Source organism: Pholcus phalangioides, unplaced genomic scaffold, assembly GCF_987345545.1.
Source record: "Pholcus phalangioides strain wild (caught in Gottingen) unplaced genomic scaffold, Ppha-v1.0 ptg000014l_1, whole genome shotgun sequence".
Lineage (NCBI taxonomy): Eukaryota > Metazoa > Arthropoda > Arachnida > Araneae > Pholcidae > Pholcus > Pholcus phalangioides.
Genome location: NW_028301607.1, coordinates 27937234 through 27952953, shown reverse-complemented (window position 1 = coordinate 27952953; position 15720 = coordinate 27937234). Strand labels below are relative to the sequence as shown.

At 35.2% G+C, this 15720-nt stretch overlaps 1 protein-coding gene across 4 annotated transcripts in view; it reads left to right on the top strand.

Moving 5' to 3' along the window:
• The window catches only part of LOC149078402 (uncharacterized), a 73689-nt gene that overhangs the window by 42904 nt on the left and 15065 nt on the right, over positions 1 to 15720 (top strand). For 2 of the 4 annotated variants that reach the window (XM_089242051.1, XM_089242052.1), the window contains exons 5-17: positions 211 to 387; positions 509 to 663; positions 3259 to 3382; positions 3505 to 3624; positions 3806 to 3892; positions 4073 to 4257; positions 4549 to 4696; positions 7447 to 7699; positions 7807 to 7898; positions 9568 to 9633; positions 13955 to 14131; positions 15047 to 15321; positions 15438 to 15629. In XM_089242051.1, coding sequence (XP_089098177.1) covers positions 274 to 387; positions 509 to 663; positions 3259 to 3382; positions 3505 to 3624; positions 3806 to 3892; positions 4073 to 4257; positions 4549 to 4696; positions 7447 to 7699; positions 7807 to 7898; positions 9568 to 9633; positions 13955 to 14131; positions 15047 to 15321; positions 15438 to 15629 — 1988 coding nt within the window. In that variant the 5' untranslated portion in view covers positions 211 to 273. The remainder of the gene's footprint in view (positions 1 to 210; positions 388 to 508; positions 664 to 3258; positions 3383 to 3504; positions 3625 to 3805; positions 3893 to 4072; positions 4258 to 4548; positions 4697 to 7446; positions 7700 to 7806; positions 7899 to 9567; positions 9634 to 13954; positions 14132 to 15046; positions 15322 to 15437; positions 15630 to 15720) is intronic. The other 2 variants (XM_089242053.1, XM_089242054.1) reach the window with 1 other exon arrangement.

Genomic DNA, 15720 nt, shown 5'->3' with positions numbered 1-15720 from the left:
GTGTACGTGTAGTGAAATCTGACGTGGTAATTAATCCATTAAACTATTTTGCTGCTGGAATTCTGGTTTTTTTTATGTTAAATTCAGCTCACCACATAATTTCGTCTTGCACGATTATTTGGTGGAACCAATCAGTCGCCTCAAGCAAGGGACACCTGTACACACATTTTTTCCTGAATGTTAAAGTTGAACTGTTATTTTTTATTCCAGTTCAACTTTGTACGTGTGTATGAGTGTTTCAACCATAAAAATCATACATGCCTTGTGTTTGAGATGCTGGAGCAGAATTTGTATGATTTCCTCAAGCAAAACAAGTTCAGTCCTCTACCATTGAAATGTATCCGTCCCATATTGCAGCAAGTTCTGACAGCACTGTTGAAACTGAAAGTAAGTTTTTTTTTAAGGAAATTTGTTTTGCTTTAAAAAAGATTCAAATGGGGGAATTCTTATTTTGCAAAGACTTGGGCCTCTTATTTAAGATATTTATTGTGTATCCTCTTGTTTTTAGCAATTAGGCCTCATCCATGCAGATTTAAAGCCAGAAAACATCATGTTAGTTGACCCAGGACGTTATCCTTTCCGGGTGAAGGTAATTGACTTTGGCTCTGCAAGCTACACCCACAAGGCAGTCTGTTCTACGTACCTCCAATCACGATATTATAGGTAAAAAAAATTTCTAAGTGGTTATAATTTTTTTCCCTATAAGCAATAATCAACATCAGTAGAAAAACCATTATTCAAAGTTGCACGCATTAACTATAACATGTATCTGAATCAGGGTTGTTTGGTTTTAACCAAGTGGTTTTTTAAAAATCAAATAAAAGTTGCCTAAATATAATTTTTTTTCCTTGAAAAATATCATATTGGTTCATTATTAGCCAAAATGTTTCATTTTTACCACATTTTATATCCTTGGGGTACATTCTGATGGTATATCTTTAAATGACATAAGATTTTATAAGCGGTTTTTTTCAAAAAGTCTCATAAAAGTGGCCAGAATATATATATATTTTTCATATGAAGTATCTTAGTTATTTAAAGTTATATTTTTTTATTTATACCAAAATTTCTCATTCTTACAACATTTTTTAACCTTTGGCTACATTCTGATGGTCTATCTTCAGCAAATTCATGAATAAGGATTGCATCACACATCTAAATGTAGTGGTGTATTATCTCACAGGGTTTCTTTTTCCCTTCACAAAGAAGCAGCAACAGTAGTGACACCATCACGCTAGGAGCAGGTGGTACTATAATCCAATAAAGACATCAGCTGTCGGTAAAGGACAAAGACCAGTGTACTAGTAGTTACATTACCTCACATACATTTTCATTTTCTTTCCCATAAGAAGTAGCACGTCTCCTACTATATATCTCCCAGTTTTAATATTCTCTCTCTCTCAATAGTAGTTTTTTTTATACTTTCACACTGTTAAGCCCACTTAATCAGGGTTCTACTGAATGATAATAACAGATTTATGAAAAATAATCAGCTATATACAGGGTGATGATAATTTGAAGTTTTGATTCCATAACTATTCAATAAGAACTACTGGTCAGAATGACTTGAATATTTGCATGAATATTTCTGAAGCAATGGAAGTTTCTTTTGCAAAAGGAAAAAAAAAATGCAAGTAGTGCAAAATGTGCAGGTAGATGATGCTGTACTCTCCAGCAGTATAATCTATTTTGTGCAACCACATCGTTTTGGCACTTCCACAGCATCAGTGTGTGGATAGAACTTCTATCAAGGTGCACATTGCAATACCAGCAAAGCAGCTGTTGAAAACCCATTTTGACAGGATGCACCTTAACCCTTTTAACTTCTGGCTGTGGGGGGTACCTCAAAATGTCATAAACAGTGGTCAGATTGCAAAATTTAGTGAATTGCAATCTCTATCACATCCCCTATATGTTAGAAGTTCCTCAGGAATATTAACATGGGGGCGCATTTGGTTTAATGGAGCTGAATTGCAAGCACATCCACATCATGACCATGGCATACTCCGATTCTGTTGTTGAACAACAATTTTTGTGCTTTCAACCTCAGGTTGGACAACATATTTAACATTTCTTAAGTAAGTTGTAGTTATTTGTTCAATTACTTCGTTTTTTGTGATGTTTCCATGAATTATGAAATCGTGGAATGCTATAATTAAGGTATCATTTTGCCATGACTGGCTATCGTTTTCATTCTGCGAACAAATTTCCCACATGTTGGATGATATCATTAATTTTACATTTTTAAGTATTTTTTCCCCTTTACCAAATAAAATTGCATTTTTTCAGGAATATTCATGTCCATTTTCAAGTCATTTTGACAATCGTTCTTTTTTTACAGTGTTTTGAAATCAGAACCTTAGTTATAATCACCCTGTATATCGTAAATCATTGCTAATTAATCTGCATTATTTATGCTTCATTAAATACGTTATATTCACTTAATTTTTATTACTTTTTTCAAAATAGCTTCCTAATTAAGCATACTAAAAGTAACTGGAGAAAAACCTTTATATACTATATGATTAATAATAACATTGAAAGAATTTTCAAACACACAGTAATCCATTGAGTTGAGCAAAAAATAATTAAATTGCAAAAGTTGGTTTTTGTTAAAATGTAAGAAATATTTATTGATAATAGTGTTAATTACATTAATAACCATTTCATTTTAGTTAATTATTAGAAGTTTGAATGACTTTTCAGAAATTTCATTGTTTTTAATGTTAATACTATTTAAAACAAAAAACCGGTTTAAACCAAAAAAAAACCGGTTTTTTGGTTTTTTTACCAACCCTGATCTGAATTAGCCATGTTTGAATTAAATGAATTAGCCATGTTTGAATTAGTTGAATTAACCATGTTTGAATGAGTTGAATTCCCCTTGTTTTTTTTATTTACACAAGATATCATCCATATTTCTTATTGTTGATATCCATGGAATAGGGAGAGGCTAATTTCATTAGTTTGTACTCAATTTTTGATGTGGTAGAAATGTTAAATTATTTGATTGTATTTTTTTTTGGATGTAATGGATTATTTCCAGAGGCGTGCGTAGGGAGGATTCCCCCCACACCAAGAAGGTCCAAAATATAAAATATTTTTTAAAATCTTTGTAAAATTATGTTAAACATGTGTACACAAATGTGTACGCCTCTGATTATTTCTCATACTCACTCAACTGTAATGTAGAAGTTGCCAATCTTTAATTCATTTAAAATAATTTAGAGTATTATAACAATGACTTTTTTATTCCAGAGCTCCAGAAATAATTTTAGGTTTGCCATTCTGTGAGGCAATAGACATGTGGTCTCTTGGCTGTGTTATTGCTGAATTATTTCTTGGATGGCCTTTGTACCCTGGTTCTTCAGAATACGATCAAGTAAGTTTTAAGTTTTGGCAATATTTTTATTTTTTATTGATTGGCGCCAATTCCATGTTGGATAGAAACCAAACATGAAAATTGCTCTGTATGTTAAGTGTTTGAAAAACTTGTATTTTCAGATTCGATACATCAGTCAAACACAAGGCATACCAGCAGAGCATATGTTGAATGCTGCCACTAAGACAACTCGGTTCTTTTTCCGTGAAACTGACAGAAACTACCCTTTCTGGAGATTGAAGGCATGTTTTCTCGTGTCTTTTCACATCCTTATATTTTTTTATCATTTTTTAAAATAAAAAAGATCAGTTAAATTCTTTAACATAAAACTTAACTATATTCTAATTGCTGTACTTACCTGTTAATTTGATTCAAGAATCTTTCTCCCTCTGACTGCCTTTTTCTTTTTGTTCTTTATTTTAGACTCCTGAAGAACATGAAATGGAAACAAACATCAGGTCTAAGGAAGCCAGAAAATATATTTTTAATTGTTTGGATGATATGGCACAGGTAAAAACATAGTTTTACGAACAGGTTCTTTGCCTTGCTTGATAAAAAAAAAATTGTTCACAGGGGTTTTTTTTATATGTTTTTCTCTGAGTTAACCTCTAAATTATTCAATCAATTTTTCCTTGTGTATTTTCACCTGCTCTTTAGCAAAAAGTAGTGACAGGTTTTTCTTGATTTCAGGTGAATGTACCCACAGATCTTGAAGGGGGTGAACTGCTTGCTGAAAAAGCTGATCGCAGGGAATTCATTGATTTACTGAAACGTATGTTGACTCTTGATCAAGATCGCAGAGTTGGCCCCAGAGAAGCACTCAACCACACTTTTGTTAACCTGACTCATTTGTTTGACTATGCTCACTTAAGCAAGTAAGTAGGAAGGGAGTGAAAAAAAAAAATTTCCTCCTCCCTTTTTTCAAAGCTTCTTATTTCGATTTGAGTGTCATTTTCTCTAAATTAAATGTTTAATAAAAATGATGCATATCCAACTGTAATTTTTATATTTGTTTCAACTTAAAAGAAAAATATACTCCTTTTCTTGCCAAATTTCCCAGTTCATAAAGTTGAATCCATTTCAGTAAGTAGACAATTTGAATGTAACAAATCATACTATTTTATTCTAAATGAGCATCCAAATTATGTATGAATATAAATTTTTAGTGTAAAGGCTTCTGAGCAAATGATGGAAACATGCCGCAGAAATCGCAGTTCATACACCAGTGGTAATCAGGTGTCTGTTGTAAGCAGTTTGTCATCATCTAATGTCGCATTGGCATTGAATAGCCAGCTCAACAGTTTACAAAGTCAGGTATTACACAAAATATATTTCTTTATTTTTCATTTAATTGAACTACAAAAAAAAAATTTTTTTTTCCTTTTGAGAAAAGGTTTTGAACATAATGGGGGCCATTTTCCCAGTGATATTATTGATAATTGCCCCTACTTGTTTCATCACATCTGTAGAATCAAAAAACTTCTTCCCAACAATGACTTCCAATTTCAGAAACAAATAATTTTCACATGATTGAGCTGTACGATAGGTGAAGTATAAATCTAATGTAATTGTTGACCAAAACTCGTTCAATATTTTAGGCCCAACATTGTTATGATTACCTGGGGAAAAAAAGGAAAAATTTTAAAATCAATTTTTTGAATATGAAGTTGTAAGGAATATGTATTTATTGATGTAATATTTTTTTAAAACACCACCTACTGGAACATTTAAAGCATTGGACAGTTCCTGAACTGTTATATTGTCAATAAATGGAGTAGCTTACCTCCGGGGGTTATGAATTCTAACACAATTGATACGTTTAAAAAGAAGTAAGGTAGACATAGTAAGATAAATCAAGATAATCGAGAAGCTATTCATACTTAGATAAGACAACCATAAATGTCAAACTGTTATAATTTTACACATTACTAATAATCATGCTTTACAACATGAGTATTAGTAATGATTAATAATAATCATGCTTTACAACATGAGTATTAGTAATGATTAATAATAATCATGCTTTGCAACATGAGTATTAGTAATGATTAATAATAATCATGCTTTACAACATGAGTATTAGTAATGATTAATAATAATCATGTTTTACAACGAAACAAAAAATTAGCTAAAAAATTAAACTTAGTTACAGAATATTCTGAAGTTAAACAGAACTTAAAAAGTTCAGTCCTGTGATGATTTAAAGAAATATTTGATCGTAGTCTGCTTTCCTGATGAGTGCTGTTTCTTTGCTGCCAAGTCTCACCATCTTTGCAACATCATTATGTTGATTCCTTTAGCTTCTTGTTGCTCAATGTATTTCATTGCAGTTTCTAGAGCCTTAACTCGAATGCTATGTGAAATTCTGAGAGGCTCAATAGTTGGTGCTTGATCTTGATCTTAAATTTTGTTTTCATGGCAATTGACAAGAGTGACAATTGCTTCATTCTGATCATCATCCTTCATCAAACTTTTTGTTTGATTCGTGCAAAGATGCATCCTCACATTGAAAGATATGTTGTGCTAAAGGTAGAATGGTTTCTTCGGTCGGTTTCATTTGTGCTTTCCATTTCTATACCTTAATCACCACCTAGCAGCTTCTTCCATGATTTGGCAATTGTTGGCGCCCTTACGTCAGCCCAGACCCTTGAAACCCAATAAGCAGCATCCTTTGTATTGATGCATTTCAATTTTTCAATTGTGTCTTATCCTTCTTTAATTTTGACAGCCTGTTGCCAATTGATTTTTATTTTTTCCCCCATTGGGATGTTGGATAAATGAGACTACTGTATATTTTTTGGATATTCTTTTATATTGGGTAATTCTGTGATATTTGACATATATATTTTTAAGGGACATAATTTTTTCACCCACCTATTCCAGGTTTCATGATTCTGATGCTACCCAATAACATTCAATTGTCTTCTGTATTTTTAGGGCATGCAGAGGCATAAAAAATATTTGCAAAGAGCTAGAAATGAAAGTGCTTCATTTGTCATAAACAATTACACTGGTGTTGAGCACTAAAATTTAAACAAATCCTTTTAAAAAAAAGAGATGAACAACGCAGTAAAACTATCTGGTCCACCTTGACTTATTTACGTCAGACCTTGTATAATTGCACTATGCTCTTGGAAGTGGTCTCAAAAGAGCGTCATTCTTGAGCAACTTGCATGCCTTCATAATTTTCTGTGCATTGTCGAAGAGGGTTGACAGATTCTTCACTTTCAAAGACTCCAAAAAAAAGAATTAATTTATATTGTGAGGAGAGACAGAAATGATTTATCTGTGGTTGCTAGTACAGTCAAACCTCGTCAGTGCGTCACCCGGTTAACACGTCACTCCGCTTACCGGGTCACTTTTTGGAATTCCCAATTGTCCTCAGGCAGGAATTGGCACAGCTATGGCTTACTCCATTTAACGAGTCACTCTGCTTACTAAATCATATTTGTGCTCTCCCAAGAGTGACTCATTAACGAGGTTTGACTGTACTCTATTTTGGCCAAAAAGCGTTTTTGTAACCAAGTCATTTTGCTTTGGTTCAAATCAATCTTGCAGGATACTGAAATAGTGTGCTATGAAAAAAAAAAAAATTAAATTTTTCAAAAAAAATTGTTTAGGGATTTTTTTATGTTATGATTATGTTGTCTAGGGGAGGGTACCTCCCCTAGACAACATAATCAACCTTGGATGGTCACCTTCATGACCTAGCTCCTTAAACTGATTAATTGCCTTTGAAAAAGGGAATGGGCAATATTGAGAGATTTTGCAATGTCACAATTTGGTTTATCAACCTTCTGATAGAAATGCAATGATTGTGACACTATTATTTGGCTTTTTTTTTGTCACAGAAAGTAGGTCTAGGGTACCTCCCCTAGACAACATCCTACTTTTTCTAATTTTTTGAGTGGGAGCCCTGCAGTATCTTTATAGACAGGTTTTGCTGTATGTAAAATATAATTTTGAATATCTTGAGGTCATGCGTATGTTTTTTTTCTATTGTTATTTTGTTGCCTGCAAAAAAATTTTCATTTCAAATTTTAAATCATTTCTTTTTCCCTTAGTATCAGCTACAGTCAGCTGGTTTTTATCAGCCTGCTCACCAGGTTGCCGCTGCTGCTGCAGCAGCAGCTCCACGAGTCAACCTCACTCAGCAGCAAGCTCAACCTCGAGTGGCTGCTGTAACAACTAATCAGTACGCTGCTGCTGCTGCAGCGGCGGCTGCTGCAGCAACAGCTGCTAGAACTGCAACAGATCCTTTTCAGCAAGCTGCACAATCACTGTGTGTTTCCTCCATCCTGTGCTCCCCATATCAAGGTATATATGAGAAAATTTTTAAAAAAAATATGCATATTATATATTTATGATATTATCACTCTAAATGGAAATAAAAATGAATTACATTTTTTAAAAAACACATTAAGGTCTTAATTCACCTGCCAAGCATGTTGTTCCTGTTGTAGCTCAAGCCGCCCAACCTCCGGCTCTTCACATTCAGTCATCACTACTAACTCAGGTAATCATTTTGTTTTTTTTTATTTCAGAATTTTAAATGTTTAATGCATGAATAATTGAGCTGTAAACAGGAAAAATGTTCTCCTTCCTAGGGCTTGACAAATGGAAAAAATTCAAATTATAATTTTAACTAGCTGCGATACAAAGTTTCAAACGCGTTGTTAAATTTTGAGGTTCGTGCTGCGCCTTTTTTGTTAGAAAATTTATCCTATCCGCAACTTAGAGCTTTCTTCAGAGATACCAAACTTTGGTAGCTCTTAGCGCAAGCCATTTCTCAAAATGGACCACATGCAGTGATCCATCCAATTGCGGTAAGGGGTAATATATATATGGTGGTCATTCAGCAGATGTGATGAAATTAAGAAAATAATCCTTGCACCACTGTTGGATACCTCTTGTGCTGGCGCTGAATTTTGGTCTTTTCCAAAATGTCTTTGGCACCGTGAAAGCACAATAGCTTGCAAAATATCTTCCTGGTAAACATGTTGATCGATTTTGATAATTTTTCACACATAAATGAGAGGAAACGCTCCATCACAAACCATAACAGATTGAGGATATTGATGTCATGGAACAAAGACCAATGATCCTATAATATCTGAAGACCGGTGTCTATCGTTTTGATGATTGTGCACATTCTCAAGTGCTTTTCATCTGTGAAAGAATGTTCTCCCATCGGCCCAATGTGGCAGTGCACGACATCTTTTTAGCCATACTCGCTTATTTTCCATCAGTAAGTTGTTATTTTTCAGAATTGGTCAGCCGTCAGTCGCATTTCTTATTTTGCTTTCAAACACACTGATTCTGCATTATTGCTCCTTTCATAGGTGATCTTTCTCATCGAGACTCTTGCATTCCAAATGTCACTTTTTCGATGAGGTGGCAGTTCCTAGTTTTGTTGGCAGTGCTTTTTCTTCCTCAACCTTGGATGGTCACCTTCATGACCTAGCTCCTTAAACTGATTAATTGCCTTTGAAAAAGGGAATGGGCAATATTGAGAGATTTTGCAATGTCACAATTTGGTTTATCAACCTTCTGATAGAAATGCAATGATTGTGACACTATTATTTGGCTCTTTTTTTTTTGTCACAGAAAGTAAAATGGTGGAAAAAAAATTGTAATCTCAAATTAAATTTAAGAATATGTTCTTTAACATTACCACAACAGATAAGAGAATTAACCAAACTTTCACCCATTAAAAGCGTTAGAAAATTTGTATGCACTTAATTTTTGTAACCCTGTAATTTCGTAATCACATATACAAAATTTTGGGCATTGATACCCTTTTCTTTGTGTTGCCTCAGTGGCTGATGATGAACCCTGTGCTCTTTATAATATTCATTATTTTTAACTATAGCCATAAAAAATTGAATTAGTGCATGATTGTAAATTGTAATGTTTTCTGTGCACTTCAACTTTTATTGGGGGAAACGACAACTGCACTTCGGCTTTACTTTTACTGTGCAAGTTTATAATAACTTTCTTTTTATGTAACTTACATATATAAAGCATACTATAAGCATAAGCTATCATGGCTGTTGACAATGACCCAATCAATGCCCTTCATAGAATTAGCTCATTCTCTCCAGTCCCCATTTTTTTTAGTTACGGTTTTTTATCAGTAATACTTTGAGGTACTGTCACTTCAAAATCACTTTTTTTTTAAATAGGTTGGTGCACAGCAGTATGTTCCAGTATCTGTTGTGGAGCAGAATGGACGGCAAATGTTGTTGACTGTAAGATTATTATTTGCTTTACATTGTCTATTCTGTGATAAAAAATATAGATTTTGCAATGGTTTCAAATCAGAAGTCAGGGTTCGCACATCCTTACAAACTCCTTAAAAACTCCTAACTTTTCATTTCCCTCTGGAAGGGTCCTTATAACTCCTTACTTTTTGCATCCACGCCTGAAAAAGTTTTTTTTTTTTTCTCTGAAGGGATGGATGATCTTTCTTAGAATAGGCATTCCCCATGGTGATGAATAGCATTTCCTAGAAAAATAAGAGGAAGAAAAGAGAAAAAAAAATGCTCTCTCCCTTTGTAATAGGAAATGTGAAAGCAGGGGATGGGATTGGAACATCCAATGGTTGTGCATACCTGCCAACCGTTACGATTTTGTCATATTTAGTAAATTAATAAGATTATACGCTTTTGCTTCTAAAAATGCGATTTTTTCCCGAATCGCTAGTTTTGATGTGTTTTCCTGCCTATGTCGCAAACTGGTCAGCGTTGAAAATCGATGGTCCGTAGAACGACATCACTCCGCTGAACCAGTAGCCGAAAATTCCCCCATGCCCAGTGGTGAGAAAGTTTTTTTAAGTTTTTACTTATGTGGCGAAACGATGTCTCGAACTTCCTATATTACGCAGTATACTGAGTGCAGACCTCGCAGCCTTCCTATTTTTCCTACTATTTTCCTACTTTCGCTGCAATCGTCTTTTTTTTTTACTGCAATTCTCTCCTACTATTCCTATTTTATCCCTCCTTCCCATTTGCTTACAGCCAATATCTCACTACGAAAATTCTGAGAAACCGCAAAATGTCACTGCTTTCCGCAGTTTTTTTACGTGTTTTATTCACATTACAACTCGCTATTGAAAAGGAAGAAAGGGAAAAAAATTTCAGTTCCACTGGAGTAAGGGACGACGACAAGCGTATCTTTTCGCTGCCGCGCCTTAAAGTGCTGAAAACTGAAGTCCAGTGGGGAAAGCGAATCTGTTTCGCAGATTGGTTGCCGTAAATAAAAAGGCAAAAAAAAGAGGAACAGGCTCTATCCACACACAAGAGATTCTATGAGAGACAATGGGTTTCTCTCTCCTGGGATCCTGTAACGAGCGTTCATCCCTGAAGCTAGGGTTTCCTAGGAGTAGGCTTTTTGCGCCGCGTGAACCTGGATCATTTCGTGTCGGCAGAAATGAGTTACATAATGACGTTACGCATTTGCGTTTTCCAAGCGTGGCACATCGGCTCAGAACGGCTATATAGTATATTACCCTGGCTTCATATACTCTATCGGCTGCATGCTCCGGTTTAAAGGGAAGAGACACAACACGAAATTGAAGGGAAGATTGCTGAAACGCGTGGCACACGACGCTTAACTCCTCCAGAAGCAGTCTGCCAATCACGTCCGACATAAAGCGTGAGCGTTGTGAGCTGTATTGCGGTCTGTAGGAAAACAGTCGTACTGCTTTTCATATTGATGAATAGACGGCATGTCGCGCTGGGTGATTCACGTTGCGCGGCATAGAAAACCTGCTAGTAAAACCCGGCTTTTAAAAGTGACAGCCCGAGCCACGTCTGGTTTTACAGGGGGGGGGGGACGAGCCAATTAGCCGCTATAGCTGAACCCACTTTTTTTAACCTTCAGAAAATAACTTCAGGGTATCTTTATGTTAGGGGTCATTCAAGTATTATGTCAGCATGGATGGGGGATTTTCGATTTGCTGACTTGATGACGTGAGGGGGGGGGGAGATTCTTACGTCATCAACCACCCTTTATAAAAAAAATATGAAATATTCTTAATGGCATCTTACTCGGTGCGCGAAAAACGAGTAAAACTTTTCACTAGTTTGTGGGCACCTGAACTAACATTCTCCCTATTGAGTCCCCTACAGAGCCACTCTAGTGATCTTCAAATACTTAGCGGATCTGAATGCTCTGGAGCTGTGCCCCGCATCATATAAGTGAACCGTGATTATGCCGCAGATCACTTAAGTAATCTGGGAATGTGCTGCGGATAACTTGAGTGATGAAGAACCGCACTGGTGGCAGGACCAATGCTCTAAAACTTTGTCACATGTCACTCAAGGGATCGCTTAATGTGCCACAGATCGCTTAAATGGTCTGGAATTGTGCCACGAGTCACTTAAGCGATCTGTAAATGTGTCACTTGGTTCATTGTTACAAAAATAGATTTAGGGGCAGGTCACATCATAACGCCAGGGCCACATTTGGTCCGCACAGGCCGAATGTTTGCCGCGGGTCAAGGGTTACCAAGGGCTTAGAGAGGTAGGGTCGCAATGAATTTCTTGAGCAATTTCGGGTTCTTAGCCTTCAAATAGCATTGAAATTAACAAAAATTGATTATAATAACATATAAAGATATTTTGTTTTGAAATTGTAAAAAATATTTTTACAATTCTTTTAAAAAATATTTTGTGGATTAAAAAAATAAATTTTTGATCATCTGGGGGGAAGCCCCCAATTCAGATTCCACCAATAAGCACTAGGAGGAAGGGGACAGAGCGCTGACAGGGGGAGGGTGAGAGTTTTGCTGACTTTTTCTGACAAGAGGGGTGAGTCAAAAATTGCTGAAAATTTGCTTGAACAGCCCCTTATTTTAAACCATACATGTGCTCAACACATGGCCTAAATGTGGCCTGCCTCAAGGTGCTGCTGGCAAATTCTTACTTCAATTGAGCGGCCTGCGGCACATTCCCAGATTGTTTGAGTGAATGATTTCCGGGGGGCAGGGAGGGGGCGTTCTTTCTTTCAAACCAAGCACAACTCAGGTCTATTACCATCTATGGGCAATTTACTATCTAGGAAGTTGTGCTGGAAGTGTGTGTGTGCCCCTAGGGTTGCTGCAAATATAAATAATTTTGTAAGAAAAATCTTTGTTGGCTGTGGTTTTTATTTTAAATAATTGGAGGGGGAATGAATATCACTTTTAGAATTTTTATAGTTAGAATTTTAGAATTTTTATCACTTTTAGAGGTTTTAGAACACTTTGGTGACAACAGAAAGCATTCATGTGGATTGATTATTTTATGAATTCTTATGATGCTGGGTAACAAATCAAAACTTGTAATTTTTGAACCACTTCTACATCTATATTTTTGAGAAGAGGGAAAGTTTGTTTGCAAATTAAAAATAAATTTGCATATGTGCCCCGCCCCTTTTTTTGCTGTAAAACTTGAGTTATGAAGTTTGCCATGACTCCTTAAAAACAGCTTGAAACTCCTTAAAAACTCCTTACTTTTCATTTTGAAAATTTTGTATGAACCCTGGAAGTACTAGCTTCCCATTTGTCTGGGGAAAAAAGATTTTTTGTTTAGTTGCTGTAAAACATGTATAAGCTGTAATTCTCATATAAGCTGAATTCTATAATTTGTATTTGTCTTTGTACAGTGAAGCTGTAAAATTATTAATAATAATACGATTAAATAATAGACATTTGGGTGTACCCAAAATTCCAAAACGAACACGGCTATGAGCATAGAAGATACGTAAGCAACCAAGACTTTAACCGCTCATCCATAGCCCAACACTGTTGGTCCTTTGACCATAAATTTGACTTCTCTTCTGCCAAAATCATCCAAAAATGTCCCTCACCATCTGACTTGGATTTCTTCGAATCATTTCACATCAACAAAAACACAAACCAGTTGGTCAACGACCTATCTAGCACACCACCCTTCTCAAAAATCTGGCAACAGTTTCTGCAATAATTATTCTTTTTCATCAGCATCACTATCACGTTCTCGGTTGCGATTGGCTCTGCCATTTTTCTTTTTTCCTTCCTCTTGTCTACAACAGCGAGTAACTCCCGCTATAAGGAGTTTTTCAATATTTTCTTCTTTGTTTCTGCTACTGATGAAGGAACTTCATATAAAACGCGTATAGCCGTGTTCGTTTTGGAATTTTGGGTACACCCAAATGTCGATTATTTAATCGGATAATCAAACACAAAAAGGTAATCCATTTCTAATTAATAATAATTTAAATTTTCTGACAATGTTTTTAAATTCTTGATCTAAACCTGTGTAATTTTGGGATGAAATTTTTTCGCAAAATACTGGGAATATGCAAGCCATTTTTTTTTAAATCCCTTGGGGAAAAAATGATGTATTTCTAAAGTTTGGTCATGTTTAGTTGTACTGGCAGTGTATTTAGTTTCATATTTTTTTTATTGATACATAATGTGTTAATGAATCATATAGTCTTAGATTATAAGTGTTTAATGGATTCTCAACAAATAATTTTTTTTATTTATTTATCTAGTATGATAACTTTTTTTTTTTCTCGTGATTTTTAAAATTATCTTTGTCTTAGAATGCTGTCCAATCTGCATGGCCAAGCAGCCGCCAGATGTTTGTTCCATCATGGCAACAATTATCATCACAAAGAGGTCTTCAACAGCCATTGATTCCTGACACAGACCCCTGGAATCGTTCGTTAGTGCTGGAACGTGCAGCACTATTGTCTGATCAATCAGCTGTCATACCCGTGGTGAGCATCTTTTGAAAAAAGGGTTTTTTACTGAAATGTTTAATATTTAATATTTACTTTTCTGTAATTAAAACACAGCAATACCCGGCTCAGAGCTAAAGAATTATCAAAGTTGCACACAAAAATGTACAGTTCTTGAATTCAAGCATAATTATTATGGATGTGATAATCAATAATTGTCCAATCAGTCAGAACACTAAGTAACCAAGCTATTTGGTTTTTGAGTGGTTAAAAGTAATGTGGGGAGCTAAAAAAATTGAAGCTTTGTCAAAGATTTGAAATGGAAATCCAATGGCTTAAGTGACAGCTTCTATTTTTGAAGACAGCTATGATCATCACTTCACAGTTCAAGCTAAATGTATTGCCATCCTTGAAAAAAGAAAAATTTCTGAAAGCAGTGCTCATTACTGACATTGCAACTAGTCACACACCTGCTATTCTAATCTATTTTGATAGGCATGTGAACATTGATTTCATGCCTCTGAAAGCAAACAGCTTGTTCCTTTTGATAGACCAGATTTATAAACCATATTACTATTAAAAAATGACATTCCTTTGGACAGATATTCAGGAAAACAGGTAAAAAGAAAAAAAAAACAATTATCTTGATGTAGAAAAACTTTGCATGCGAAAAAAAAAACATAATTTCCTCTCTGTAATCTGTAGCAGCATACACTGCATAACTGCATATTTTATTCACCAATAATGAAATCTCAAGCAATAGAAGTTGTTGATCACTTTTTTCTTTCTTTTTTTTTTTTTTTTTTTTTTTTTGTATGTATATGTGTACATGTAAAAGCATCTTTAAAGGGTTTATTTGTGGCAATGAATCTATATTTTATATGGATAGTGTTAGTATATGCATAGGATAATATGGTTTCCACCAATTATTGAAAGATCATTTATTTTTTAAAGGAACTTCATGATGCTACTGTTTATGAGCATATAAGAGATAGAGGAGGCCAGCTGAAGCCTTTGTTATCTCAGCAGGCTGCTGCATTGGCTGCTCCATCTCTTCCACAATCTTGGGGTGTAGTTGCAGCAAACCCAAACTTGTCCCATAATGCCATCTTACCTACCAGGCAGCAGGCAGTAATTACTCATAGACTGCCGGGAGGAACTGCAACTCACACTTCATCTACATCTTCATCATCCTCTTCATCATCATCAAAGCGACAAACTAAACTCAGGTGAGATTTTTATATTTTAACTTATTCTGTTATTTCACTTTTTTATGTATAGAAGGCAAATCTTGATAAAGCCCGATCATTCATTATTTATTCATTCATTTATGTTTTGAATGAAGGGCTGGGAAAGATAAAGATGTAAGTGGTTGCCAACTGTCTCCGGTGAAAAAACGTGTGAAAGAAAGCTCTCCACCTAAATGGGAGAGTTCCCAGCATAATCCCAACAGTGGTAATGATCGTGCGCAACTTTCTCAAGACTGCTGCCCACCATTCTCTCAGTGGGAATCATCTCATCAAAAGACACAAGAGAGGTGATCAATTTTTTATGCAGATCAATTTATATCGAATGATAATTTTTTTCAAACACAAAGCTATTTTTTCAATATACAAATTGTACAGTTC